We start from the raw sequence: 26,827 nt of genomic DNA on the forward strand, positions 1-26,827 counted from the left end.
GTCATACAGTCCAGCCCACTTCCATTGGCCAGCTAGCCCAACTGCTCTTAACAGTCCAAAACTCCAAATTTATTTATATTTTTGTTCTGCCTTATATATATAAACAAAAATCCCTAAATTAAGAAGTGCACAAATTTAAAGTGAAAATATTGCTACCCATTTTTTATAGTCTATTACCATTTTCTCTTTGGACGTAAGATAAAATATTTACAAAGTGTATAGTTCTTTTTTTTTTTTTTTGCCATGATTTACAAAGTGTATAGTTAGTTGTTAAAATTTAAGTAATTTTATTCATACATAAGTCTTCAACTAAGATTTTAGTAAATTTTTTAAAAGAGTTACAAATTTTATAGAATTTATCAAAATTTAAAGGGAGTGACTGAAATTCTCATAATAAAGGTTATGTGAATAAAATTCATTTATATTTACAAAATTCATAAATTTTTTAAAACACCTAAATTTATAAAAAAAATCTATTAAAATATGAATAGATGAATAGATCACACTTAAATTTCTATGAAATCCATTAAATTTTTAATTGAGAATACTTTGTTCTACTTTTAAAATTCATTAAAATTTGAGTCCATATTCCGACTCAATAGTCTGTTTGTGATTGAGTGAGTTGGGTCACCGGAGAAGCCCAGTTACTTCGGCATTTTTCTTCTTCTCATTCTTTTTTCTCTGCGCAGTTGCTTTCTTTTCCTTTTTTTCTCCGAGCTCTCTCCGCGGTTGAATTGCTGAATAACAATTACACAATTCCAGAACCAGGTACGAACCCTAGCTTCCCCACCATTTTTGCTTGTAGAATTTTAACTGTTAACACTCTCATTCATGAAATTATGCATGAATTTTACCATTTTTTCCTTCAACTGCAATTACGCGGGCTGAGAATACATGAATCCAATCAGTTACCAAAAAAACCCTAGAATACAATATATTTGTTTAATTGTAATCAATTTTGAACAGAGAGTTTGGGATTGTTCTTTTCGTACTTGATTTTTGATATTTGATTTTTTTTCGTAGAAATGGAAAATTGAATCCCCAGTAGCAATGTGGTAGCAAATGTAAAGTAGTATTCTTTTGGGTAATGGACGCCAAGGCTTTAGCAAAATCAAAGAGGGCTCACTCTCAGCAACATAGTAAAAAACATCACCCAAAGCAGAAAGCAAAAGCCCCAGTAGATGGGGGTAAGGCAAATGATGCTGGAAGTGGAAAGCAGCCATTGGGCAAGCAAGTTAATGAGAAAACTCCCCCTACTCAGAGTACATCTGGGCTGCCCTCGAATTGGGACCGTTACGAGGACGAATTCGATTTGGGTTCAGAAGATGCATCAGGTCATGGTCTGAATCCAGCCTCTGATGTTGTGCTGCCAAAGAGTAAAGGTTCAGACTATCGTCATCTGATTGCTGAGGCACAGTCTCAGTCTGAATTGGATGTTTATTCGGATTCATTTCCTTCTTTGGATGATGTTCTAGCTGGTATGCTCTTTTGTTCTTTGTGATTATTAGGTTTAGTTGTGTACAGCTGCATAATCTGGGACATTCATAGTTCTAATAGATAAGTTATGCAAGCATATTGGGTTGACCCTTGTTGATTTGTTTCTCATACTAATTTTGACTTGTACATTCAACTTGGTTTCTGTGTCCTTTATTAAAATTGCTCTTTGTCATGCTATCTGTGAAGAACATAGGGAGGCAATGGTGGAGGGTCCTCCATTCCAGAGTTGGTTAAAATAGTAGAAAATACCTTAACTTAAAGTTTGCTGAACCATCTAAGTACCCACTGTAGGATGTAACTAACGATTAGTATCCAATAATTCACTTGAATCACCTTTCAAGTTGTTTCCTGCACTTTTTTTTTTTTTTTTTTTTTCAGCTACATTGTTTTTTTTTTTTCCCCAGTTTTTTATACGCTTTAGTTCTGGGTGTGCAATTTTTTTTTATCAAGGTGAATGACATTATATTTTTTGCTCAGGTGTGTAATTTATAAAGTCTTAGTGTAGTGAAGCAATTGCTTATTGCTCATATGATCGCCAGGTTGCATGTCCAATTCCTACCTGAGTAGCATACAGCTTTCTGGAATTGTCATATGGGAATTGGAATATGAAGCAAAGCTGACAACATTATCATATGAAGCAAAGCTGACAACATTATCATATGTCTTTGTATTTGACAACAAGAAGCAAAGCTGACACCATTCCCAATTGTCACTCATTATCATATGTCTTTGTATTTGACAACAAGAAGCAAAGCTGACACATAACTTGCATAGTATTGTGTGTGTGTGTGCAGGGAAAATTCTACGGCCCTTCCAACTGGGCTACCCCTACAACTGTGTGTGTGTGTGTGTGTGTCTTTGTATGTTCATATATATAATATCAAACCAGCTTTGGTAATTAACTCATCCTAAACCATTAGATCCAAGATTAAAACACTCCCATTTAGAGTGTATTAATCCTGACCATAGAAAGAGATCTAACCACTCAGGATTAGTTACTTATATTACTACTTACTAGATTCTCTGTATGTGATATTGCATATTTATTGTTTACTCTCGAGAAAGATCCTTATAGTTCTAAATTCTAATATTACTTGAATTTTCATGCATTATAATCAGGGGACTGGAATAAGGGGATAGGGTCTATGCTTTCAGTGAGGGGACAGAGCATTCTATCATGGACTGGAGATGATAATTTTTTTGTGGAGGATAAGACTGCTGCACATCACGAGGTAATGCATATTTACATTCTTATTATCAACATGAAGTTAAGCCAACGTTATTGCACATCTAATATATATATGGAGAGAGAGAGAAGAGAAATTCTCTGATAAAGTTCTTAAACAAGGATTTGTTTCTCAGCTGCTAGATCATATATTAATGATCAACATGCATTAAGATACATCTCATCTACTGTGCATCTCACTTGTTTATATTTGATCTAATGGCTAAGAAACAGATCCTGTATTAAAGGACTTATTAGACAGTGATTATTTATTATATATGTATGTGTGTATGTACGTATGTGTGCATCTCAAAGCATCTAACGGCTGAGAAACATATTCTTATTGAGAGTCCTGATTAGACAATCATTATATATACACACTTATAAAATTTGATCTCCTGCTTACTGGTAGCAGGGAATCAATATTCACAACTGTGGAATCAAAATTGAACGGTTGATATTCAAATCTTACTGAACTACTTTTCTTTTGTAAATAAATGTAAGCTGTTAGATTTTGATCCAATGGTTGGCGAGTATGGATTTCATGTTCACCAATGAGGAACAGATCAGGACTGTATATATATATAAATGACAAACTGGTTGTATACTACTTGGTATGTAATTGTTACAATGAACTGTATTTAAGGTTCCACTCCTGTATGTGGTGAATATGCATTCAATTTGCATACGCAACTTGAATGTTGCATTTGTTTTTTTTATGATTATATCAAAGTACAAAGTAATACCATGGTGGTTGGCCTTGTAATTTATCATGCAGCTTATGGCTATGTCATTAATTGGAAACAAAGGTTTTATCCTGTGTAGAAACAAAAGGAATTCAAAAATTAATATTTGTGGGGTACCAGCACTGCATTTGGAGTTTTAACAAAATTTTAGTTACATTAACATTTTTCTTTATAATGGGATTGCCTTCCCAGTTCCCAGCCTTTTGCATGACACATGTGTTTTAGGCATTTGTGTCATTTATACTACTGAATTTTAACTGTAGCTGAGTGTGACATAAAGATAACAATCTTGACGTCCCCTCTTGGCCTGTGCACATATGATCAGGTTATGATGATTTTTCTTGTTTCTTGTTTCTTTTTGGGTTTCTAGTTTATGCTGGAACCAAGTATGGGAGAAGAATGATATTCCCTGTTTAATACCCACATTCCTCTTCTCTTTCCTTTTGTATGACTATAGCCTAGATTTACTTTTTCTGTTTTGTTTGATTTTTTTCTTTTTCTTTTTCTTTTTCTTTGTCTTTTTACAGTTTGTTAATCAACCTGAGTTGTCATGTTGGATGAAATACTTGCATCTGAAATTTTTTAGGTTTGGATGTTGCAAACGAAAATAGCCATCATACCTGTGTTGTGTAGTCATGATAGAATCTTGAAGTTTCTTGTTTGACATGAGGCAATATGGTTTGGGTTCTGGTTATCAAAGAGAGAAGAACTTACCTGCACCCCAGGTTTTACCACCTGTTATCCCCATCCCCCCCTCTCTCTCTATCTCTCTCCTCTCTCTATTTCTCTCTCTCTTTCTTTCTCTTTCTCTCTCTCTTGTGATACCACCTATCCCCCAACACAGGGATAGGTAAGTTATTCTCTATCAAAGAATGTGTCCTACATGCTTTCTGTCAAGAATGCAGTCCTTGTTCACCAAACTGCCTGAATACTTATTTGTTACTTTTTTTTCGCTCTCTCTTCCTCTCTTGAATAGATCAAACCAGCTAAGGTACCCTGCTGGGATTTTAATTATACATATAAAAATAATATATAATGTCCCATCAAACAATCTTGTGGGTTCAAATTGTAAATTAGTAGTAAGTAAAAACATATTCTTACTTGTAGCATGTTCTTAATTGTATATAATGTCCCATTAGACAAATGAACCTTTTTCTGTCTGGTTGTTTATTTAAGCTATGCACTATTTTTCCTTTTCTTATTATTTATTGGGGTTTTACTTCTGCTCCAACCCACCTCAGCTTTTATTTATATCTCTCATGCAGGTGTCATTTCTCTCCTTGAATTTGCATGCTCTTGCAGAACAACTGGAAAAAATAGACTTACCACAGAGGCTTTTCATTGAAGCAGATCTATTACCACCAGAGCTGGTATGTTTTCCTTTCCTCTCCCCCCACCTCCAAAAAAAAAAAAAAGTGCAGGTATACATGAGAATGCACGTACTGGGTTTGCACCACTTTTACTGAAGTTTTTACCTGTGAAATTCCAATGATATTTTTTTGATCCATCTTCTGGGATAATTACGAAATCTGTATTTTGGTCTTTCTGTATGAAATTTCTATATCATTTAAATTGCCATCTAAATTAAGCAGCTTCATGTAACAATTAAAATTTTGAAGCAGTTAATTGTAGACTGCAGTGGACTTCATTTGTATTGTTTGCTGGGTTTAGAGACAGAAATGCATTGCAAGGTCATGAGGGGCCCTCACATTGGTGACAACATAATGGTCAAAATTTGAAACTGCATGGCCTGTGGGTGCAAGTAATACTTTTGAGTAGTAGTGACTAATGGTTAAGATGTGGGATAGTTACAGTAGCAGATTATTTTTGCATGGCTGTGGGAGCTAGCAATAAGGAACTTCACATTAGCACATTGGCATCCTCATAACTTTTAGAACTTCTGTTAGATGTCCGTTAATAAATGTCTGTTCTTTGAATTTCAATGTTATATGCTACAGATAAGTGACAATGACATAACCTTGTTTATGCAACAGCATGTGGAGGGACTAGAGGCAACCTGCAGTCAGTCTTCTGACCACCAGATGCAAGCAACAAGCAATAATGGAGCAGCCCAAGGAATATCTGAAGAATCAACCTTGAGTGATTTTTCAGAGAAGGCTGAGGTTGCAGATCAAGATATTGAGATTCTGAAATCTGGTTCTCCTGGCAGTGGGCATCTAGACCCAACCTTGCCTAACCTAGGATCAGCTTCAGTACAGCAGGTTAATATTGATCCAAGTAAACTTGGCAAATCCGATCATCAAAGCAAACCACCAGAGTCCAAAACACAAACCAGTGTGCAATCTTTTGCAGACGTCCCAAAAGAGAAAGTCCCCACATTTGAGGCATCATCTGCAGAGGCAGAACTGGATATGCTTCTTGACTCATTTAGTGAGACCAAGATAAGCGATTCATCTGGTTTCAGGTTTGCTACTACTTCTGTTCAACAAGAAGCTTCTATGGATCCACGTCAATTTCCAAGAAAAGGTCCAGATTCATCATCAATACCCGTGACTGCCAACCTTGATGATGCGCTCAATGACTTAATCAATGAAACATCCATAATGATTAACCAAAGTGGTCCATCGCAGCCCCAGGAGGGAAGGGCTGTCCATGTTTTTCAGTCTTCCTCTCATTCTGGAACAAAGTCCAAAGAATTGGATGATTTTGATTCTTGGTTGGATACAATTTGATTTTTTGTAGCATAGAAACTGTAGCTGTAATCTTGTACTTGGTTTGTTGTCTCAATTGCTTTACATTTTCATTTCTTTTTTTGGTCATTTGTCCTAATTGGTGTTGAGGGTCAGTTTTATCCTTTCTTAATGCTTGGATTTCTAACAGATGACTTGGATTAAAAACTAAGGATTGGCAAGACAAAGATATCCCAAACTCTGAAAACAGAAAGTGAAGTAGCTAGTAAAAGAATTGAACTTGATTCACTACTACAACTTGTCTCGAAATCAGCATGGCAACAATTCCTATAAAATCTACACAAGAAAATAAATTGAGAGACAGAAAAATCAAAGCCACAAGGCCCCAGCTTGTTTCAAAATGGGAACCAATTCCCCAGAAATATGAGCAGCAATGACTGTTTCCAACCCCCCAAAGAAGGCACCACCAATGAACACAGCAGGAAACATGAGCAGCACCTCAGCCTTTGAAATGATCTGGAGTTCCTTCCCAACACCAACCTCGTCCTCCTCATCGACCTCGTACACTGTCGGGTTGACGCCGTGGCCGATAAGCAGGCGCCTCACCACGTGCCCCATGCAGCAGCCGCGCCTGGAAAAAACAATCACTGCGTTCTCCGACACCATGTTTTTGATCATCCTATTGGCTTTGGCTTCACTACCACTCACCACCGTTGTTGTTGTCGGACTACGCCTGAGCTGGGGTGCTACTGTTGCCGTCTCATGCGGGCCCCACGACTTGTATGGAATTGCTTGGTGCATTCTCGATCTTCTATATATATATATATATATGCTCAAGTTAACTTATAATTTAGAGAGAGAGAGAGTTTAGAGAGAGAGATCAGAGAGAGAGAGAGAGTTGGGTTGGAGTGGTATGTATCATATATGTAGCCTTGTAGGTAGTAGCTAGGTGTGTGCTGAAATATAATTATGAATATATGATATAAATGGGAATGGAAGGCAGACTTGAAAGAGTCTACGTCAACGGCAGTTAGGCATATTTGCTTACGGGCTGCATAAGTCATTAGGTGTTGCCTGACGTCCACATTCTGTCATTTTTTGCTTCTGCATACGCACCTCTACGTCATAAATTCGAATCATTTTTCTCCCTAACCTCAAAGTCTTTCACTCTGACTTTAGTAGTGTTTGTATAATATAGACTATAGTCACACATTTAATGGTAAAATTTTAGATATGTTATTTAATTTATAAGCAAGAGAAAAGTGAACACTGCCAAATCCACACTAAGGCAAAATGGGTCAATTCACCACATTAATTAACTTTCTTTCCCTTCATCTTAGATGCTTGCTCCCTTGAATTGGTTGTATTCCTTAAGAAATTGGGGCAATGTGTTTGGCAAAATGCCTCAAACAACTTGTCATAGTGTGTTTTTTATTTTATTTTATGTATTAAAAGTTTTGTGAATTAATAATTAAGAGCTTTTTGTTTAGAAAAAAAAATTTAAGAACTTCTTCATTTTGCTTCACATAATGAAATTTGTTTGGGTCCGCCACTAAAAGAGGCTAAAGAGCCGCACATAAGCATGAGGAGGATGATGCATTAAATCGCAAAACACATATTATATATATATATAAATGCTCTAGAGCTAACAAGTTAGTAAGATAATACGGTGCTAACTATCTTTTTGGGTCCACTACACAATGCAATCTCATAATCCAAACCGTTCATATTTTAGGTCTTCATTCAAAGATCAACTTTACAAAAAATCAACCAAATCAGAAATCATTTAGCCATTTGATTGTCATTACAATCATTTCATGTTTTATTGAAAAACTTATGTTCGTCTATTTACATGAGCACAATTAGCTTGCTAATAGTTGACTAAATGATTCTGATTTTGTTGATTTTTTACAAAGATGATCTTTGAATGAGAATCTAAAAAATACACGGTTTGGATTATGAAATTATATTGTGTAGTGGGCTAAAAATGATGTTTAGTGTCATATTATCTTACTAACTGGTTAGTTCTAGAGCACTCCTCTATATATATATAATAAAATTTTGCAATTCAATAATTTACATTTCTCATATTTATATATGTTCATTTTTCCATGCTTATAAAAGAATTAATGAAAAAATCTATACATTAATAAAAAATATAAACTCATCAATATCTAATGTGAAAAATGTTACTACACTATACGGTGACTGTATTATAAAATTTCTAAAAAAGATCATGCAATGATCTAACACTTTTTAGTGATTAATTGGTTTTTGAGGAATTATCTGAAAAGTAATTGTTTGAGTCATTAAATCATAATGTAGGTGTGACCTCATCAATCTGATCATTATTTGGATTAATATGAGGTGCATGAGATGGACTGTTTTTGTCCATTCCTTAATTTCTTTTTTCTTTTGTGTGAAGTCAGAAATGTATCATAACGCATATATACGTGTAACGGTATTGAATTGCATTCTGTCTCACTCAAAGCTCTCTCTCTCTCTCCCTCTCTTCTTGGTCCATTTATATATTGTCTAAATGGAAAGCATGTAGATCTGAGTTGTGATCGAAAACGATGATAATAATAATGTGATTCAAACAAGGTGAGGACCATAGAATTTATAAAGAAAACCGTGTTGTTGTAATAGTAGTACGTAGAATACCACTGAAATTCAACGCACCAAGTGTACACGGTGTGTCATAAAGCTGTCTTCATATTAAAGCAAATTAAGAAAAACTCTATTTTCTATTAGGTCGGTTGTCGGTGTGACAACAGAATTTTTTGCCTCCCTTCAATTTTTTAGATAAACTGACTCGTAATTTACACGTACGTGTTGCATCATCGTCATGTAATACAAAGTATGATTAGTAGGATAATGATTAATACACATAAAAATTTCACCAAAAAAAAAAAAGAAAAAAAGATTAATACACATAAATTTGATCCATATATGGTTGTGTGATGTCACGGGAGGGACCACCACGTGGCATGGAAAACGCATCTTGACGTCACGAAGTTCGACCATGTCCTTCCAAATCAATACTAGTCTGCCTTCATGCGCCACGTGGTTAAGCTGATGACCCCTCCCGCGTGTTGACGCATGTAATTACAAATTTTATCTCGCTCCCGCCACGTGTTTCAATAGCTAGTGGGGGCAATCGTCTGCTTCTTCATTGACCCGCACTAAAATGCCACGGTTCTGATCAGGGGTGTCGTCTTTTATCGTTTTTATTCACGTCATGGTAAATTGATTTTGGGCGGCTGCACATTGTGTTGTTTCCATTTTCTGTTAGGTTTTTTTTTACCGTCATTTTTATTTTGCAAATTTATATTGCCACATCATTTAATAGTATAATGATAAGTCACTTCGATCATCTTATTTGGAGATCCATAGATGTAATTAAATCCAAAAGACTAAAATCTTTGCAAAAATATTTGTAAAAGTATTTGTCTCATAACTTGGACCCATTAAATTGTCTCATAACTTGGACCCATTAAAATTATATATACAAACATATTATCATACGAGTGTTCATTAATATTAAACTATATATTACACAATTCAAATAGGCACTCACGACTTTGTGCAATTAATTACACACTTATGGATGACAATAGAGTAACTATACAAACTTATTCAAATTTTAAATTATGGCATTTCAAGGATTTTAGAATCTTTAATCTCAGGAATTTTAGGAGTTTTAACATGTTTGAGACGGTAAGGATGTTTAGGGCGTCTAGTACGTCTATTAGGAGGTTTAGGAATTCTAGTTTTTCCTTTCATGGCATTTATAATTCTAGGAATTTTAAGAGAATCGCCATAAGAAAATGATAAGTAAAGGTGAGAATGAGTGTTAGAAAGTAAGTGAGATGAAGAAAAGAAGGAGAAAAACTTGGGTGGGACTTGGGAGAGTCCTACCACATCATGAGTTTGTACTAATACGACCAAATGTATGATCAATACCATTATAATCTTCATAGCTAGCCTCCTTGTGCCAATTTCTTCGAAATACGTACGATTCCCTTTTGTCTAGCTCTGAAGATTCTGTGTCATTTATAGGGTTTGTAACTTATGCATGGGTAATGGGTTGGTGCGTGTTGTCACAAAGAAATTTTATTTATTTTTTTATTTTATTTTTTTATGTTGTTAACTGCTTGATTGTTCCAATGGCCAAAAAAAAAAACTGCTTGATTGTTCTATAAGAAGGTTGAGGAGGCAAAACCTGAAAAGCGAAATGAATGGGTGTCCAACGTACGTGAGTTACAATAAGAAGAGTCAAACTCCGATTTTTTTTTTTTGTAATCGAGAATTTTTAGGGCCAGCTTTCGCACACAAGACTAATCTCTTAGGCCGGTTAAATGCAGACAATCCACGCCGGGTCTAGAGGATTCACAAGAAATTTTACCTCCCTTACTGCCTGGCTTCAAGGGTTGAACTAGAGACTCGAACTTGGGTGCTTGGGTTTACAGCTACACCTTCGAACCAACTCCTCCAACACCTTGAAGGCTTGAAGTTAAAGTCAAAATCCATTTTAAGAAAAAATAATACATAAATTTCTTTCCCTGAGATTATGCTTGAAAGGGATTTTATTTTATTTTTTCTAAATAACGAGTCCTATTTGTAGCTAAAAAAAAAAAATTATGAGTAATATATTGGAAAAGGATGGCTATTTTATTTTATTATGATTAAGTCAATTGGCTCAAACAATTCGAGAAAAATAAAAAATGTCTTTCAAACTCAAGAGCTCCGGCGTGGACATACTCGGGCATAGAGCTGTCTAGTTAGTGTTATAAAGGTCCAGCTTTTCTCTCTAGGAATGACTTTTAATTGAATGAGTAAGGCTTAATTTGGGATTATTGTGAGAAAAAGCAGCTGTGAAGTAAATCAGTTGAATGTTTGGTAAACTATATTTTTCAAAAGTGTTGAGTACAAAAAGCAGTATGAAGGTGTTTGGTAAATTGTAATGTAAAACTGCTGTGGTTATTTATAATTAGGCCCCGTTTGGGATTGCGGTAGAGGACCCAAAAGCTGCTGTGGATGACAATTCTCAATCACCTACAGCAGTTTTGGTGTTTGGTAAAAAAATACAAAACTGCTTTTCCTCACAATTCTCAACTCCTCACAACAAAAGTAGAAAGCATGTTTCTAGGTGCTTTTGAAAGCTGCAGTGACTCACAGCAACAATGAATATTTTATTTTATCCATAATACCCTCATTGATTTATATGATTTTTATTTGTTTATTTTAAATTAAAAAATATGTCCATTGTTAGTTATATTTTATAGTGATAATTAGATATTTTATTTATAAGATTAAAATTATAATATACCTAAAAAAATAATAGGCATACTTATTTGATAATGTTGTTCTTAGAAAAATTAATGCTAATAAAAATTTGTAGTAAAAAAACATATTATTTTTATTAAACAAATAAGTGAAATGCACTTTCAGCATCATGTCCATTTTAGTAATTATACACAGTCACAGCATTTTTATATTAACATTTACCAAACACTTTGATACTGTTTTTTGCACTCACAACACTTTTGAAAACATAGTTTACCAAACACTCAACTGCTTTACTTTACAGCTGACTTTACTTCACAGCTGTTTTACTTCACAACTGTTTTTTCTCACAGCAATACTAAACTAGCCCTTACTAAAATAAGGATATTATGGGTAAAATAAAATTTTCATTATTGTTGTGATTCACTGCAGCTTTCAAAAGCACCTACAAACTTGCTTTCTATTTTTGCTGTGGGGAGTTGAAAATTGTGGGGTAAAACACTTTTTCATTTTTTTACCAAACACCAAAACTGTTGTGGGTGATTGAGAATTGTCATCCACAACATCTTTTGGGTCCTCCACAACAATCTCAAACGGGGCCTAAATACATTATTGGGTTAAATACACTGATGCTAGCACCTGACTTTTATCGATTTCCTATTCGGGTCTTTTAAACTTTAAAATTTTCTAATTGAGTCTTTAAATCTTGATCCCGTAATTCTAGCTTTGAGAAATTATAAGGATTTAGGTCCAATTAATAACCAGTAATACATAACACATTTTGGTCTTTCCGACTAGCAAAGCCCTATTTGGGTCAAATAAAATAATATTGAGGCCTCTATATTTTTGGCTCAAACACATAAATTTCTTATTTCATTTAAAAAAAAAAAAACACACTTACATTTCATATGCTAGATCCACCAAATATGGAAGGCCAAATAATATTAAAGCTACATCGCCCTTTATATAATAATATATTCGCATCTTATTGTTCTTTGGTTTTTTTTTTTTGGTACAAATATAGCAAGCACTCTATGCTCTTTTTTTTTGTAAAGCAAAGAAAGTGTATAGCACTCGATCTATGCTTTTTTTTTTTTTTTTTCCGCCAAAGAAATACTTCATATTAAAAGCAAAGTCACAAAGATAGAACACAACCAAAAGAAACCAACTAAATAACAAACTGACAAAGCACTAAAATAAAAGAAACAGAGATCAACTAGCTAGAGATATCAATCGATCTATGCTTTTAAATAAGTAAAAGCGACTAAAAATTTGTCTTCCAGATGCTGTTGCACGCCCAATACACCCTTGTATGTCATCAATATTATCTGCTGCAATAAGTATGCCAGAAGAATTAACCATACTAATTGAAAAATTGTGCATATATATAGTATCCTAAATAGAAAACCACAAAAAGTAAATTAATGTATCTTAAGATTAAATAAACAAAGAGTAAAATCACAAAAAGTAATTGTATTTGCACAAATTTAAACGAAATAGTTCAATGAAATGAGGCTCAAAAGATGATGATGACAAGAGAATTATTACTAATTTTTAATATTATATGACATTTTATGAGTGGTTGGTCTTACGGTAAGTATAATGATATGGTATGACTGTCTTACCTAAATATCTTTCAAACTATATATTTTACACAATTACCTTTGTAGATTATACATAAATTTTTTCTTATTGCTACGTACTCTACAAATTTTGTTTGCTGTAGCAACTAGCAAGTAACGAATTCTGATTTTTCACGTTCTATGCTATAATATTGGTGTTATATTTCAAATTAAATTTTTAAATATATGTCGAAACTTGAAAGAGCTCTGGAGTTCAAATCTCTCTTTCCAAATAAATATTTTTGTATCAGTTTTTAAATGTTTATTAGGGGGAAAAAACTTTGCATACTGCTACATCAGAAAAGCAATAATTTATGATCAATAATATTATTCAGAGAACTTCGATCTTTTTCAATTGTTACATATGAAATTTTAAAATATCCCTTTTAATTAAAGAAATTAAAAAATTAAGGATAGTAAGTCATTCCACATTAATTACCCCATTTTTAATTAATTGGCTCCTTCTTCTCCTCTTAATTTCTTCTTCCAACCCTCATCCCACATACCTCACATCCTCTCCTTCGACTCTAAACCCATTACATTGCACATCTCTTAAGTGAGCTCTAGAGGGTTCAGTTGTAGTTAACATGTTCATATTATGATTGTAATTTATCAACAATTAATTAGGTGGATTATGATGATAATGTAAAGCAGTAACTTTAATTTCATGAACTCAAAATGAATCTCATGCCACTTGTCTAAAAGCTGCAAGTGATCGAAATATAGATAGAACAAAAGTCTAGTAGTGAGGATGAATATATATATATTTTTCCATTGTGAGAAAGAGAGAGCCACTTACCCCTGATTCGAATAAACTTTGCACAATCAATTGCACACTCATAGATGACAACAGAATAGTCGTACAAAGTTATTGTCAACTTTACAACAAGCCCTTTCAGAAGATTTACGAGGAGTTTTAGGTTTAGGATGTGGTGGAGGACGTTTTTCATAAGGTGGAGGATTTCGTTGTCAGTCGTTTTCTAGGATTCATTTTTCTTCTTCTTCTATTGGCGGTGCCACCAAAAATTTTAGAAAATTGAAAAGAATCAGCATATGAAAGGGATGGATGAAGGTGAGAGTGAATTTCAGAGGTGAAGTGAGATGGAGGGAGTGGGAGAGAAGGAGACTCTTCCTCACTCGCTTGCAGTACTGTTGCCAACAAAAGTAAAACCAATACCATCATCATCTTCATTGCTAGCCTTCTTAGGCCAATATCTTCCATATATACTTCTCTTTTGTCTCACTCACATAAGTCTCTGTTAGACATGCATGGGTTGGTACTTGTTCTTATAGAAACAAATTTATTTATTTTATTTTATTTTGTTATGGCCGGAGTTGTTGCTTCTTGTTCTATAACAAGGTTGAGGAGGCAATTAATCTAGCTTATTCTATTTTACTTTATCTGCAGTTGAGTATACATATAATTATTTTTTTTAAGTTCAAAAAAAAAAAACAACTACTCCTATAGTCTTATCTAAGAAATGGATGATTTGTTTTATTATATTCTTTTATTTCTTAATTTATTTTTGTGAAAGGATTTATTGTTAAGTGACTCTTTGTTACTAAGAAAAGTAACTCTTTTTCATATCGATCTCTTGCATAAGTTGATTATGACCTTTTATTCATGTGGGTAAGTGCCTTTTTTTTTTTTTTTTTTTGTTGAATGGGTATGTGCCTATTTTATTCTTTTTTGGTCGAATGGGTATGTGCCTATTTCAATATATGAAAATTGGCATGATAGCACTTCATGTCAATTTCTTCTCAATCAAAGGTGTTAAAATCTATATGCATATTTTCCAATGACCATTTGGTCTAGTAGATGACACTCAGTCTTCTATGCGTGACAGAAAGTCGTGAGTACAAATCTCATAGACGACGATTGTATCCACACTACCTATTCAAAGAAAATTTTGGTCCATGTAGTTTGGATCTTTATTCACTTGAGTCCTTATACTTTATTTTTTTTACAATTAGGTTTATGTAGTTAGCCAGCTTTAACAATCAAGGTAAAATATTCAAGGATTCTTTTATTCACTAAATGGAATTTGAGAGAGAGAGAGAGAGAGAGAGGCCCTTAGAGGTGGAGTGGGGGAGCGAGGGGATGGGTGGCTGGAGTTGGTTTTTCTTAAATTTTTTAGTTTTGGTTTCTGGGAAAGAAAAAGAAATTGGAGAGTTGCAGACAAGGGAAGAAAAAAAAAGGGAAAGAAGAAGGAAGAAAAAGGAGAAAGAAAGAAGGAAAGGAGAAGGGGGAAAAAAAAAAATCCTTTTTTCATTTTTCAGTTTTTTTTCTTAAAATATTTTATTTAAAATGAACAAAAATTTTGTAATTTTTTATTATTTATTTGTCTACGTGTGCGCCATATGTGCGCTTCGTCATCGCCATGTCAGCAAGGCTAACATAGATTAAGACGGAATTAAGTCGAAGGGTCACATTGAAACACGAAGTATACTATCAGGTCACAAATTGAGACAATTGAAATGAGAGGGAGTTAATTGAGATTTCGTTACAATATCATGGTGCAAAAGTAGTAATAAGCCTTTTTTTTAAATAAGGCAGATCAAAAATATAATAAACTAATAACTGTTGGTCGATCAAGTAAAACCCCAAAATCGCATAAAAATATATTTATAGAAGCATACCTGTCTAAAATAGAAATATCTTTTCGTTAAATATACCTGTCTAAAATAGAAATACCAACACAAACACAAAAGTACAAACATAGGGAATCACATTCTCCCTTCGTTCCGTGACGGTTACAACGAGACCGACTCTATTACCAATCTTAGGTAATGAATCAATTGGCAAATGTATGTCAATCTATTACGAATGAAATGTACATATTCACTGTTACCATAAAACCAGAGAATTTATTCAACCTATATATACTAGGCACCAGTTTGAATGAAAGCCCAAGAAGCTACCAAAGAAAATCAGAACGGACAGCGATATTCATCAAGAAATAATGAAGTAACATTTAGGACCCGTTTGGCACTGCTTCTTAGAAGCACTTTTATTTAGTAGCGCTTTTATCAGAAGCGTTTATGTTAAGAAGCACATATAAATTTTTATAAAACTTCTAAGTTGTTCATGCAAAAGCACTTGAAAGTGCTTCTTGAGGAAGCACTTGTCAGGTGCTTCTCAAAAAATCCTTTAGAAGCGCTTTTATAACTCAGAAGCACTTCTAATTATTTTTGCCAAACGCTACCAAAAGCGCTTTTACTAATTTAAAAGCGCTTTTGACAATTTTAAAAACAGTACCAAACGGACCCTTAGAGACCAGGGCAATATGAACATCAGATATTATAATTATAACATCGGAAATACCTAACAGTAACTGCATCTTAAAAGTTTCAATCTTTGGATCTCCCACTGACAGCAGCTTGACATGCCAACTGGCAGTACATCAAAAGAGAGTAATATTTTAAGGTCCACTGCTCAACTCTTTTTAAGGAAATATTTCCACAATTTAACATCCCAAAATGAAATGATTACAAGTCCAACCTGCAGTGTTCTATTTCTTCCCCTTGCTCTCCAAATTCATCTTCTGAAGGTTCAGCAACAGATCCTCTGAATTCAAGAAAGCTTTGTTTGCTGAATTTGAGATGGTATGCGCAATTTCCCTAGCAGCTTCAATCTTCCTCAGTGTGATAAATGCCGGATTGTTTGCAATAGCTTCACCAATCAGCTTGGCACTTGTGGCCTCACCCTGGTCACCACGGAAAAAGGATTGAAGTAAATATCTAAGTTTAAAAGGGATGCCCATATTCATACATGCAATTGACCACTAGAAGGTAAAACCATCAAACATTGTCATTTTATGTTCATTTCATTCTGTAAACAGAGTACTACGACATATTTGCATAAACTCATTCTATAAACAGGGTTTTATGATTTATTTCTAAGGAAAATCATCCATGGGGTCTGCAATAAAAAATTGCTGATGTTATTGAGCTATGATTAGGATGCAAGGGCCACCATTATATTATGAACCAGAACTGAATCCATTAAAAATGCCAATCATTTCTTAATAGGGAAGAAATTTTAATTTATAGATATAAGGCAGTGGGTTCCCAGGGATTCTCCATAACTTTCCTCGGGCTATATCCATCAGAACCAACATTGTTGATATAATGGCTGGTAAACTTACATTGAGAACAGTAGATATTATCTAATTTTGAGAATTTGTTCTAACTCACCTCTGCTCTGATGATAGCACTTTTCTTGTCTTGTTCAGCCTTTTCCACAACAAATTTAGCTCTCTCAGCTTCTTGTGCAGCCACTTGTTTGGCCTCAATTGCAGCCGTGAACTCCCTTCCAAAGGTGAGGCTGGTAATTGACACATCATCCAGCGCAATGTTGAAATTGGCAGCCCTTTCAGTCAAAATCTTCCGTATTTCCCTACTAACAGACTAAACATGACAAGGAGAATCAACACCAAGGCAACACTTGGAGCAGTATTATCTTGAAAACCATCCAAGAATTGATGCACTAAAAAAAGGTATACAACTTCCAAGTAACTAGAAAGGAAAAGGAATAGCATATATAACCAGAACGCAAGGGCTAAGAACATGAATTGTTAGCACCTTAAATCCACATCATCATTAGTGTCATTGTGTTTAACTAATATACACTAAAATATACCCATCCAAATAAACAGTCAAACATCAAGCTTTGCTCCCTACCTCTCTCTGAGTAATGAGCTGGCTGGCATTATACTGTGCAACAACAGCTTTCAAAGTTTCATGAACGATAGAAGGAAGGACTCTCTCATTGTAATTCTCACCAAGAGTTCGATAAACTGTAGGCAGCTGGTCTGCTACAGGACGAGTAAGAACTCGAAGCCCAATTTTCACCTGTACAGCACAATGAGAACAGAAGGAATAACATTGAGGACAAGGATTCTGGACAACAGAAATGGAAACCATCTATAATTAGAAATTGATGCCAACTACTTGCTGATGAAAGGTCATGTTTTGAACACGGGATGCAGGTTTTAAATGTACAAGAGGAATACAGCTAATGCTAAAAGTGAAAAATTGGATCCCCCAAAAAAAGAGGACCAATATACTAGAATATTTTCCTTGAAACAAGAACAAAAAATTATCATTGCGCTTTGCATATATAAAAGCGAATACAGATTTTCTTATAGAAGAGCTGAAGTGCAAAATGATAGCAATATATATATATATATATAAATATCTAGGTGTATGTTTCTGCCACATAATTTCTGGTTTGAATTTCAAAAAGTTTGGCCTCAAAAAACCAATTATGACAAAAAATTATTAAAAACAAATTCGCACAATACAAAAATACACTTGCATTGAATCTTTTAAATTCTGATCAGAATAAACAAATATAACAAATTCCACTTTTGAAAAGAAACAAGAAAAGAAAAAATTCATGAGTAAAGCTCCTGCTCCCCAAATCCCAAACATGTTACCCCCACAAACATTGAGTTGCAAGGATGAAAGAAGAGTTCAAATGATGATTGAACCTAAGACAATAGAGCAATCAAAACATGATGAGTAAAGTTTAAATGTATAAAGATGCTTTATTGTTATACATCAGTCATTATCGCAGTTGCTGGAGATCACCTGGAAATGGTACTGACGTGTACTTGGTGATAGGAATGGTGTCTCCCAATATTCTATCACATTAAATATGTGCAACCACAGAATTGAACAAATTATTTGAACATATCTTACAAACAATGAAGGTGTCAAATTTCATGTTACAGAAACAAAAAGAAAATGTATCAACCATTTGGAGATCACGGCTCCCAGAAGTACTCTCCACCAGATGAGGTCGTGCACGGACATCGTAAATCACCGGCCTCTCAAACCATGGAATGATAATGTGTGTCCCCTCTGGATAAACCTGTGCATGCAATGCATTATTACACAATACTAATATATTACAAAGAATAAACAAGAAGGCAAAAGCAAAAATATTTTACAAGACATGGATGATAAATAGACAAATTTATTAACAGTAAATGAACAAATTGTTAGATCTAGGATATGTTTGACAAGACTTGAACAAAAACAAAAAGAAAAGGACATGTTTGACAATGAATTTTACAAATTGAATCATAAACCATATTGTCAAAGTTGGATACCCCAGTTGGTGAAAATTTTTCTTGATAAAGGATACCATCATCAAGGGAAGTTTCTCTTATCTGTTAAAGGATTATACAGGAGGTATCTTAAATATATTTCTGCCATCATTGCTGCAGGATCTCTGCTGTTACTATTGATAGGATTACTTATCTATGTTAGAGTCATCTCGATGGACAACATATAAGCCCATATAGAGTTATTGAACGCCAAAAGTTGATGTTATAAGGCTTTGAATCAGGCCTTTTTGAAAAAAATTAACCCAAAAAATACCTGCCTTTATGACCTTGCACTAACTGACTTCTAAAAGTTAAATCATTTAGGAATCAACAAAAGTACGGACTAAAGCCAATCATGGAATAAATAAATATATGAATTAAATTAATCATCATCCAGAAAACAAAAATTTGAGAGTCCAGATAGAGTGAAAGTGACCTTTTATAAGTATCAAATTCAAAATTGAATGCACATGCACCATAAGTATATACGTTTCTACCTAGACAATTGTTAGGAAGAAAAAAGAACCACCCAAATGTACAGGATAAATAAATTAATACAGCAAAACTCTTCTTATATATATCATGCACATCCAACTAATAGAAGATAAGAAATTTGCGGTCTACAAAAGTCATATTATATGGAATAATAGGAGACAAGAAAGTTGCACCAATAACCTTATCTTTGATACCCGTTATACGGTTGAAAACAATGGCTCGATGTCCTCCCTCAACATTGTAGAGACTGTTGGCAGCTGCATACAAGCCAAGCCCACCAATAATTCCCACCTTAAGCAATGTAGGACTTGCACCACCTCCTGGCACCTTGGGAACCTTAACGTTTTTGAAATTCATATTCCTCCTTGCTGAGAACATATTAAGAAGCAATGTCGTAAATGAAAATGCACCGAAACTAAGAAAATTAAGCCAAATATTCATTCATTGGCAAAGAAGTCTAAAGGATGGGGCAAGCACATATTAGTCAAACCAATGAATTACTAGAAGGGAACCACTACATAAACAAAGCAGATAAACTGAAAGCCTTCAAACTCTACTCCTTGAAAGCAGTTCCATCAAAACAAATTCATGGAAGAAAAAAAAGAATAAAAAAAATCCTGTTTACTTCAAGCCTTTGTAAGTGCTAGAGATGAAGAATAAACGAACAAATTCCGCTCATCATCCAAAGATTACAACAAAACTTCGTTTGATTTAAATAGTCAAAAAAGAGACTAGGAAATATGACTATCTTCCTCTTATGACACATTTTACTTGCCACTGCACGGTAAGATATTGCAACATTGAAAAAGAAACTGAAAAATAGCAAATTACGATTTCCATTTGATTTCTCAAGTCACAAATCATAAATACAATTACAATATATATTTCCCAGAACTCTCATCCACCCAGATGACAATTTCTAAGTTCAGCACTTCAGCTCCCTACTGTTTATATATTCCCTGGAATTATCATCCCACTAATTTATTTTCAGTCACTTGAAATTTAATCCAACGTTTTCAGATGTCTTGAGGCGCAACCCTTTTCAGATTTGAATTATTATAAATTAAGAAACATAAAAATATATATTAGCTGCTAATTCTAAACCAAATCTACAGCAAGCATGGAGAGCCCACTAACTAAAGAGGTCCGGCAGGCGTGGGTTTAGACTCATGGTTATAAATTTTATAACAAATAAACAAGTATAAGAAATGAAACCCTTTTAGTCAATCCTGCTCCACATTGTTTCCTTTTAACAGATCACGCTAAAGCTAGCTACACCCCCCACACAAACATGAAAATGGCGACAAACCAACCACCACACACCAAAACCCAAGAATCGCAGAGCACGAAAGGTTTTGCAGAATCGCCAAAAACGAAAGCAAAAGAATCAAAAATCAAAACAAGGAATCGTGGAATCGTAGTTATACCTGAGCGATAGGGCTGCCGAAGATAAACAATCGACGCTGTGCGCAGAGAGAAAATGGAGCTTTTATGGCGTTAGAGAATGACTTGTTGGACCCAATTTTCCCAAGGGTTTAGGGTTTACCGACTACGAACGGGAAAGCAAGAGGTTTAGGGCTTTACGGGATATAAAGCGTAAGGACCAATCAAGATTATGGGCCAAGCTCTGCCCTTGTTAGAGTGACTTCACGGGCCAAGTTTTAGGCCCATTATCTATTTTCTTGGATTAATTGTTTTTTCTTAGGGACTCCTATAGCTATAAGCACCCGAGTGTTTGTTTATCGCCTGTATACATAATTACGTTTATCGCCTATTATAATCTTAAGAGTTAATTATATTTACATCCCTTGAGGTTTATTGTCTTTTCACATACATTCTCTGAGGTTTCAATAATTATACATACACCCCTTGATGTTTTAAAACTGTTGCATATAACCCCCTACAAGAAAAATAAATAAATAAATAAAAAATATTTGTATTTAAGTTGGACTTTACATCTTGAATAATTTTATTAGGCTATTTAATCTCTTAACATACTTTTTTGCATAATTTTTCATCATTTTCGTCTCACTATAGGGGGTTATATGTAACAGTTTTAAAACCTCATGGGGTGTATGTGTAATTATTGAAACCCCAGGGGGTGTATGTGAAAAGACGATAAACCTCAAGGGGTATAAGTGTAATTAACTCTAATCTTAATTAATACCTCACTTACTGGAGAATTTTTACACTAGGTGATCCTCACCACTTAAGCGAATTATAATGGCCCTTATGCACATATTTTCATTTTATAACATTTACTCACCACAGACACAACCATTTTTTTTTTAGAGGTACTCAACCAAATTTTCCAATATCCTAAACCGAATCTTATTAAGAAAATAACTTTTCATTTTGTTAGACCAAAACCCAGTGTAGTTCAAAGTGGTTTTGATTTTTTTATTATTATTATTTTGGCTTAATTAAATTATATTTAATGGTCATATCGAAACTAATATTTTCACCCAAATCGATTTTGGTTGGGTTGGGTTGGTGCGAATGTTCTTTCAGTCGGCTTTGAGTACTAACACATTCAACCCAACTAGGTCGACTTGGTCTTCAAGTTGAGCTCTAACTCTATCCAATCCAACTCATGCTTGACGGTACAATATATACGTCATGACAACTTGTAACACTCTAATTTTTATTTTTTTATCTAAAAGAAGGAGAATCTGAACTTTTGAGACCTCTCTCAATATTAGAGAGAGAGAAATACCATTAAACTAACTGCTAGTTGGTTCCAACACTCCAACTTATAGGATTAAAGTCATTAAATGAGTTCAAGTAAAGTTCTTTTAGGATTTAGTATTGATTTTGCATGTTCAAAGTTTTACTTGTGTTTTTCTACTACAAAGGCCTTAGTTTTGTTCAAGTTTAGTTATATGATCTATTTAATTTAAACCATAGCTCATATTTAGTTATGTGCAACTATTATTTTCAAGGTTACATGGTTTACTTTTGAGAAAAATATACATACACGTGAAATGTTTAGTAGGGGTGCAATTCGAGCAGAGTAAGGGTTGGAATGTCAACCTGTGCTCAACGCATGCTTTATATTTGGATTCGGGTTCGAGGTCAAGTTTAGTCAAGTTGACAATAAATGAACCCAACCCATAAATACCATATTTGAACACAAGTTAAGGCTTGGATTAGACTTAAGGTCAACTTTCAAAATTAAGTCATGGGTTGAACATTATAGTCACATGTTTTTTAAAAATATCACTCTTTGTTTTTTCTTACAACCTTTTAAAAAAATGACCAAATAATACCATAACAATACCACAGTTATGGAATTCAGGCTTGGACAGACATGATCTCTAGTTCTCTACCCATGCTCAATCAAAAAATGATTGGGTATGCATTCAGGTTCTGGCGCGCATTTCCTTTCTCAAACCTACCCACATAGGTTCAAAATTTGAGTTGGGTTCGAGCGGGTTCAAGCTGACTCGACCCTAGCTGCAATAAATTCGATATTGCTCAATGCTCATGCACTCATGCACTCATGCACTCATGCACTCATGCACTCATGCCCATGTGTTTAAGTGTTTTTCATTAACAAGAAAAACAAAAAAAAAAAAAGGAAAGAAAAGAGTTACATTTCTTCCTGTCTTAAATTCCACCACATCAGTGGCCACATCAGCAGGCACTCAGAAGTCAAAAGCCACCACCACCGCTAACATTAGAGATTCTTATTAAAGTATTAAACAACATAAAACGGCGTCGTCTGCCATGAAACACATCCCCCAGACAAAAATAAATAAATAAAAAAATAAAACCATAACCATAACCACAAACAAACACAAACACAAACCATCCTAATCTGCTCTTCTTCTTCTTCTTCTTTCTTCCTCTGTTTTTTTTTTGGTCCCTGAAGATCTCATTTTCGTTTTCGACAAAAACAAACCCACAGAAAACCAAACAGAGAGAGAGAAGTGGGTAGTAGGTGGGTGGTGGTGGATGGCAAAGACCAATAAGTTCACGTCCATAAACTTCAACCACATCTACGAGAAATCCACCAATTCCAATCCCAACAGCACCAATCGAAGCCCCAACAACCCAATCAAAACCCCATCTTCTTCTTCTTCTTCCTTCTCATACTCCGCGATTTCTTCACCCAACAACAAGACCCATGGCCGCATGCTCGTCCTGACCCGACCGACACCCAAATCCATCTCCATCCCACCACCCATTTCACCCCAACCCCAACCTCAGTCTCAACCTCAGCCTCAGCCTCAACCCCAGCTTCAATCGCAGCCTCAGCAGACCCGACAAGATCCGATCCGGTCCGACCAAGTTTCCGATGCCATCTCGCTTCGTCCGTTAGGCCGGACCGGCTCCAGTCCGCCCATTTTGTCTCCTGTTCCGGGTCACGAGAGGGACAAGGAGGCTACAGGCTTGGTCACGTCGCCGAAACCGGACAAGTTTGTTCCCCCGCATCTTAGACCAGGTTTTGTGGCCAAGGAGGACCGGTCCAGACTGGATGTGATCCGCGGGGCGGGGCAGAGGCATTCTGGGCCTCCGATTCGGTATGGGGAAGATGGGCGGCCCAAGTCGGGTGGTGGGAATGAGAGGATGATGAGGGGTGGCGGTGACTCGGATTTGGCAATGATGACTCGGCCGAGAACGAGTGGGAGCCGGCCGAGTTCCACTGGATGGTAATGGCTCTCTTCCTTATTTCTGTCATTTCTGGCTTTTCTAAATTTATTACATCTGTCATCTTATTATTATTATTTTTTTTGTCTTTCATGGTTGGGTATGTTTCATACTTTGCTTCTGAGAATTTGTTTGCATTTATGTGAACATGGATTTATTACTAGTACTGATTATAGAGGTTCTTAAGGGACATGTGGACTTAGGCACTTAGCCATCATTTGTTCTGTTTAATAAATGTGAGGTTAGGAGAATGATATAGAAAATAGTAATAATAATAATACACCAAAAATATGTCAAAAACAATAAATAATAATACAGCAAAAGAAAAGGAGAGAAATTAGTAATAAAAATAGTTGTAGTTTGATAGGTTATGCATGATTCAATGATAAGAACTCCGTATAATGGAGTACCCTAGATCTGATTCCATTAGCTTTAGGATGCAAGCTTGTTTGATGTTTGAGAAATTTATGTAATGGAGAAAAAACATCATGCCGAGGTTTCTCAATTTGTGTTTTCTTGTTTACTTAAGATAATAACCTGAGAAATTTGGTGAAAGAATATTTCAAATATTACAAGATCAGCTGATCATGCCTTTACAATCTTATTTTTGGGGGTGTCAAGGGCTCTTGAAGGCATGGATGGCTAGGCCTACGGGTGAAATTGAGTAACTTTCTCCCTTAACGAGAAGCATTCTGACATATACTGTTGGTTTAAAAATAATGTCCGGTTGTTAATACTGGTACTAAGAAATTTGAGAGGTTAAGAATCTCTCTCTTCAGACCAAAAAAGAAATTTTTTTTTTTGAGATTTTAATGCTTTTGCTAAATTTGGAGAAAGGTCAATGCAATATTAAATACTTCCCATTTTTCAGTGTTAAAGAAGTAAATGTTGGCTATCTCCCTGTGAAAACTATTTATAGGAAAACTAAATGTACCAAGCATTTAATCAAAAAGTAAGGAGCTATTACTCTAGCCGTCAAGTTTAAGCAGCTGGGCTTTGAGTTTTGAGGTTCAAATGTGTATATAAAAATGCTGAAGGTCAGAACTGGATGCAGAACAACCTTCCGAAACCCTGTTTCGGGTGGGGACCATTGAATTATGGTCTGGTATGCAATCATAACTAGCTTGAGCTAAATGCTACCCCAATTTTTCAAAATTTTAAATACGTTTCTTTTCTTGTTTTTGATTTGGAAAATAGTTGTTTGATGCTTTGATTTGGAAATTAGCATTCTAGGTTAAAGATAACTCCATTTTTTTCAATTAGCGTTTAGTGATGATTGCTTGTAGAGGAGCTTATTTTGCCCTAGAAAATTGTTAGTTAATGCGTTGCACTGCACTTTCCCCTTCTCTTTTGATTCCTCGGGTACTTACATGAAAGAAATAGCCGTCATTTTCGGGGAAGTACATGAGTTTCCCATGGCTTTATGTGAAGTAATGCTGTTAACATAGCTTATTCTATCTTAATTTGATTTGGGCTTTTCTGTTGAGTGATTGGCTGAAGATATAAATATTGCCTTTTTACAGATTTTCCTACAAGATTGAATTCTTTCCTGAGGACAAAGATGGAACTCTCAAGGATATGACAATGGGATTTCCATAGTGTCTAGCTGCTTTTGTTCCTCTGGAATTTGTACTGACTTTCCAAAGATTCATCAGAATTTCAGTTAGCAAACAATAGGATTCAACCACGCTGCATCGTGCCTTTTGACCCCGGATAACATCAATCGTTTTGAAAATTGATGTGTTGTACAAAAAAGGAAAGGCTTGAGCACCCAAGCCCCTTTTTTTTTTTTTTCTGCTTGGTAGTTGGCTCTGTTTTACAATTAAAGAAGAGACCAAAGTGTGTATGGGATATGTATAATCTACATGTGTGTTATTTATTATTAACTGCTTTTGAAGGTGAGCATCATGTTTGGTTGCTGCCATTGCATTATTCTTTGCCTTGTACTTTAAACACCAAATTTTGTGAAAATTTTGTTTGTTGCCATATCTTGTTTGGATTTCATTTTGCAGCTATCATGGTTTGGCATTACCGCATTTTCATATATTGAAAATAAGTGCTTCTCAGGATATGGTTTGGCATTCAATGAAAAGCTATTTTTGCTGTCTGTTCCCTTTTCCTTAGAAACTTGAAAAAAATCAATTTCAATGCTGTGGTAGTCTTTACATCAGCTAGATATTTTGATATGTAGGCAGGTCCAAGGAATTTGTGTCACCTTCTAACTAGCTCTTTTCGATGAAGCTAGACATTGTTGTTGCATTGGCTATCACGGTGGAGTTGGTTTGTTCCATGTGGGTCTGGGGATTTATGGAAAAAAAAAACTTTCTTATATCACGGGTGTATACACTCCAACACAATAGGTGTATATAGCAGTTGTAGGTTTTACTAGTCTGTCATATGATCTTAGGACTATGAGGAAGCTCTTGTTATAAGTATGGAATTAATTATGAGTGCAATTCCATATCCTTAAGCGGTAAAATAGGGATTAATCAATAGATTAAGAAAATGTAGGACAATAATTATAAAACATTCA

At 34.9% G+C, this 26,827-nt stretch overlaps 3 protein-coding genes and 1 pseudogene across 3 annotated transcripts; 2 read left to right on the top strand and 2 right to left on the bottom strand.

Moving 5' to 3' along the window:
- Positions 1-594: 594 nt before the first annotated feature.
- Positions 595-6,221, top strand: LOC147296647 (phosphorelay protein). The gene is made up of 5 exons (XM_086228714.1): positions 595-768; positions 1,024-1,478; positions 2,617-2,729; positions 4,734-4,838; positions 5,463-6,221. The coding sequence occupies exons 2-5, from the start codon at positions 1,088-1,090 to the stop codon at positions 6,159-6,161; spliced, it is 1,308 nt and encodes a 435-aa protein (XP_086084840.1). The 5' UTR covers positions 595-768; positions 1,024-1,087; the 3' UTR covers positions 6,162-6,221.
- Positions 6,222-6,368: 147 nt separating this feature from the next.
- LOC147296648 (monothiol glutaredoxin-S5 pseudogene) lies at positions 6,369-7,050 on the bottom strand (annotated as a pseudogene).
- A 9,264-nt stretch (positions 7,051-16,314) lies between these two features.
- LOC147296649 (prohibitin-1, mitochondrial) lies at positions 16,315-21,208 on the bottom strand. The gene is made up of 6 exons (XM_086248961.1): positions 21,069-21,208; positions 19,822-20,009; positions 18,792-18,908; positions 17,714-17,884; positions 17,228-17,440; positions 16,315-16,737 (listed from the first exon to the last, which is right to left on the bottom strand). Exons 2-6 carry the CDS (start codon positions 19,996-19,998, stop codon positions 16,543-16,545), a joined length of 873 nt encoding a protein of 290 aa, XP_086105087.1. The 5' UTR covers positions 19,999-20,009; positions 21,069-21,208; the 3' UTR covers positions 16,315-16,542.
- Positions 21,209-23,447: 2,239 nt separating this feature from the next.
- LOC147296650 (proteophosphoglycan-like protein) lies at positions 23,448-26,280 on the top strand. Its single transcript, XM_086252752.1, has 2 exons — positions 23,448-24,296; positions 25,818-26,280. Coding segments are annotated over exons 1-2 (699 nt in total). The 5' UTR covers positions 23,448-23,598; the 3' UTR covers positions 25,819-26,280.
- The last annotated feature ends 547 nt before the right edge of the window (positions 26,281-26,827 follow it).

Source organism: Dryas octopetala, chromosome 1 (assembly GCF_963921425.1).
Source record: "Dryas octopetala chromosome 1, drDryOcto1.1, whole genome shotgun sequence".
In the NCBI taxonomy this organism is placed as follows: Eukaryota; Viridiplantae; Streptophyta; class Magnoliopsida; order Rosales; family Rosaceae; genus Dryas; species Dryas octopetala.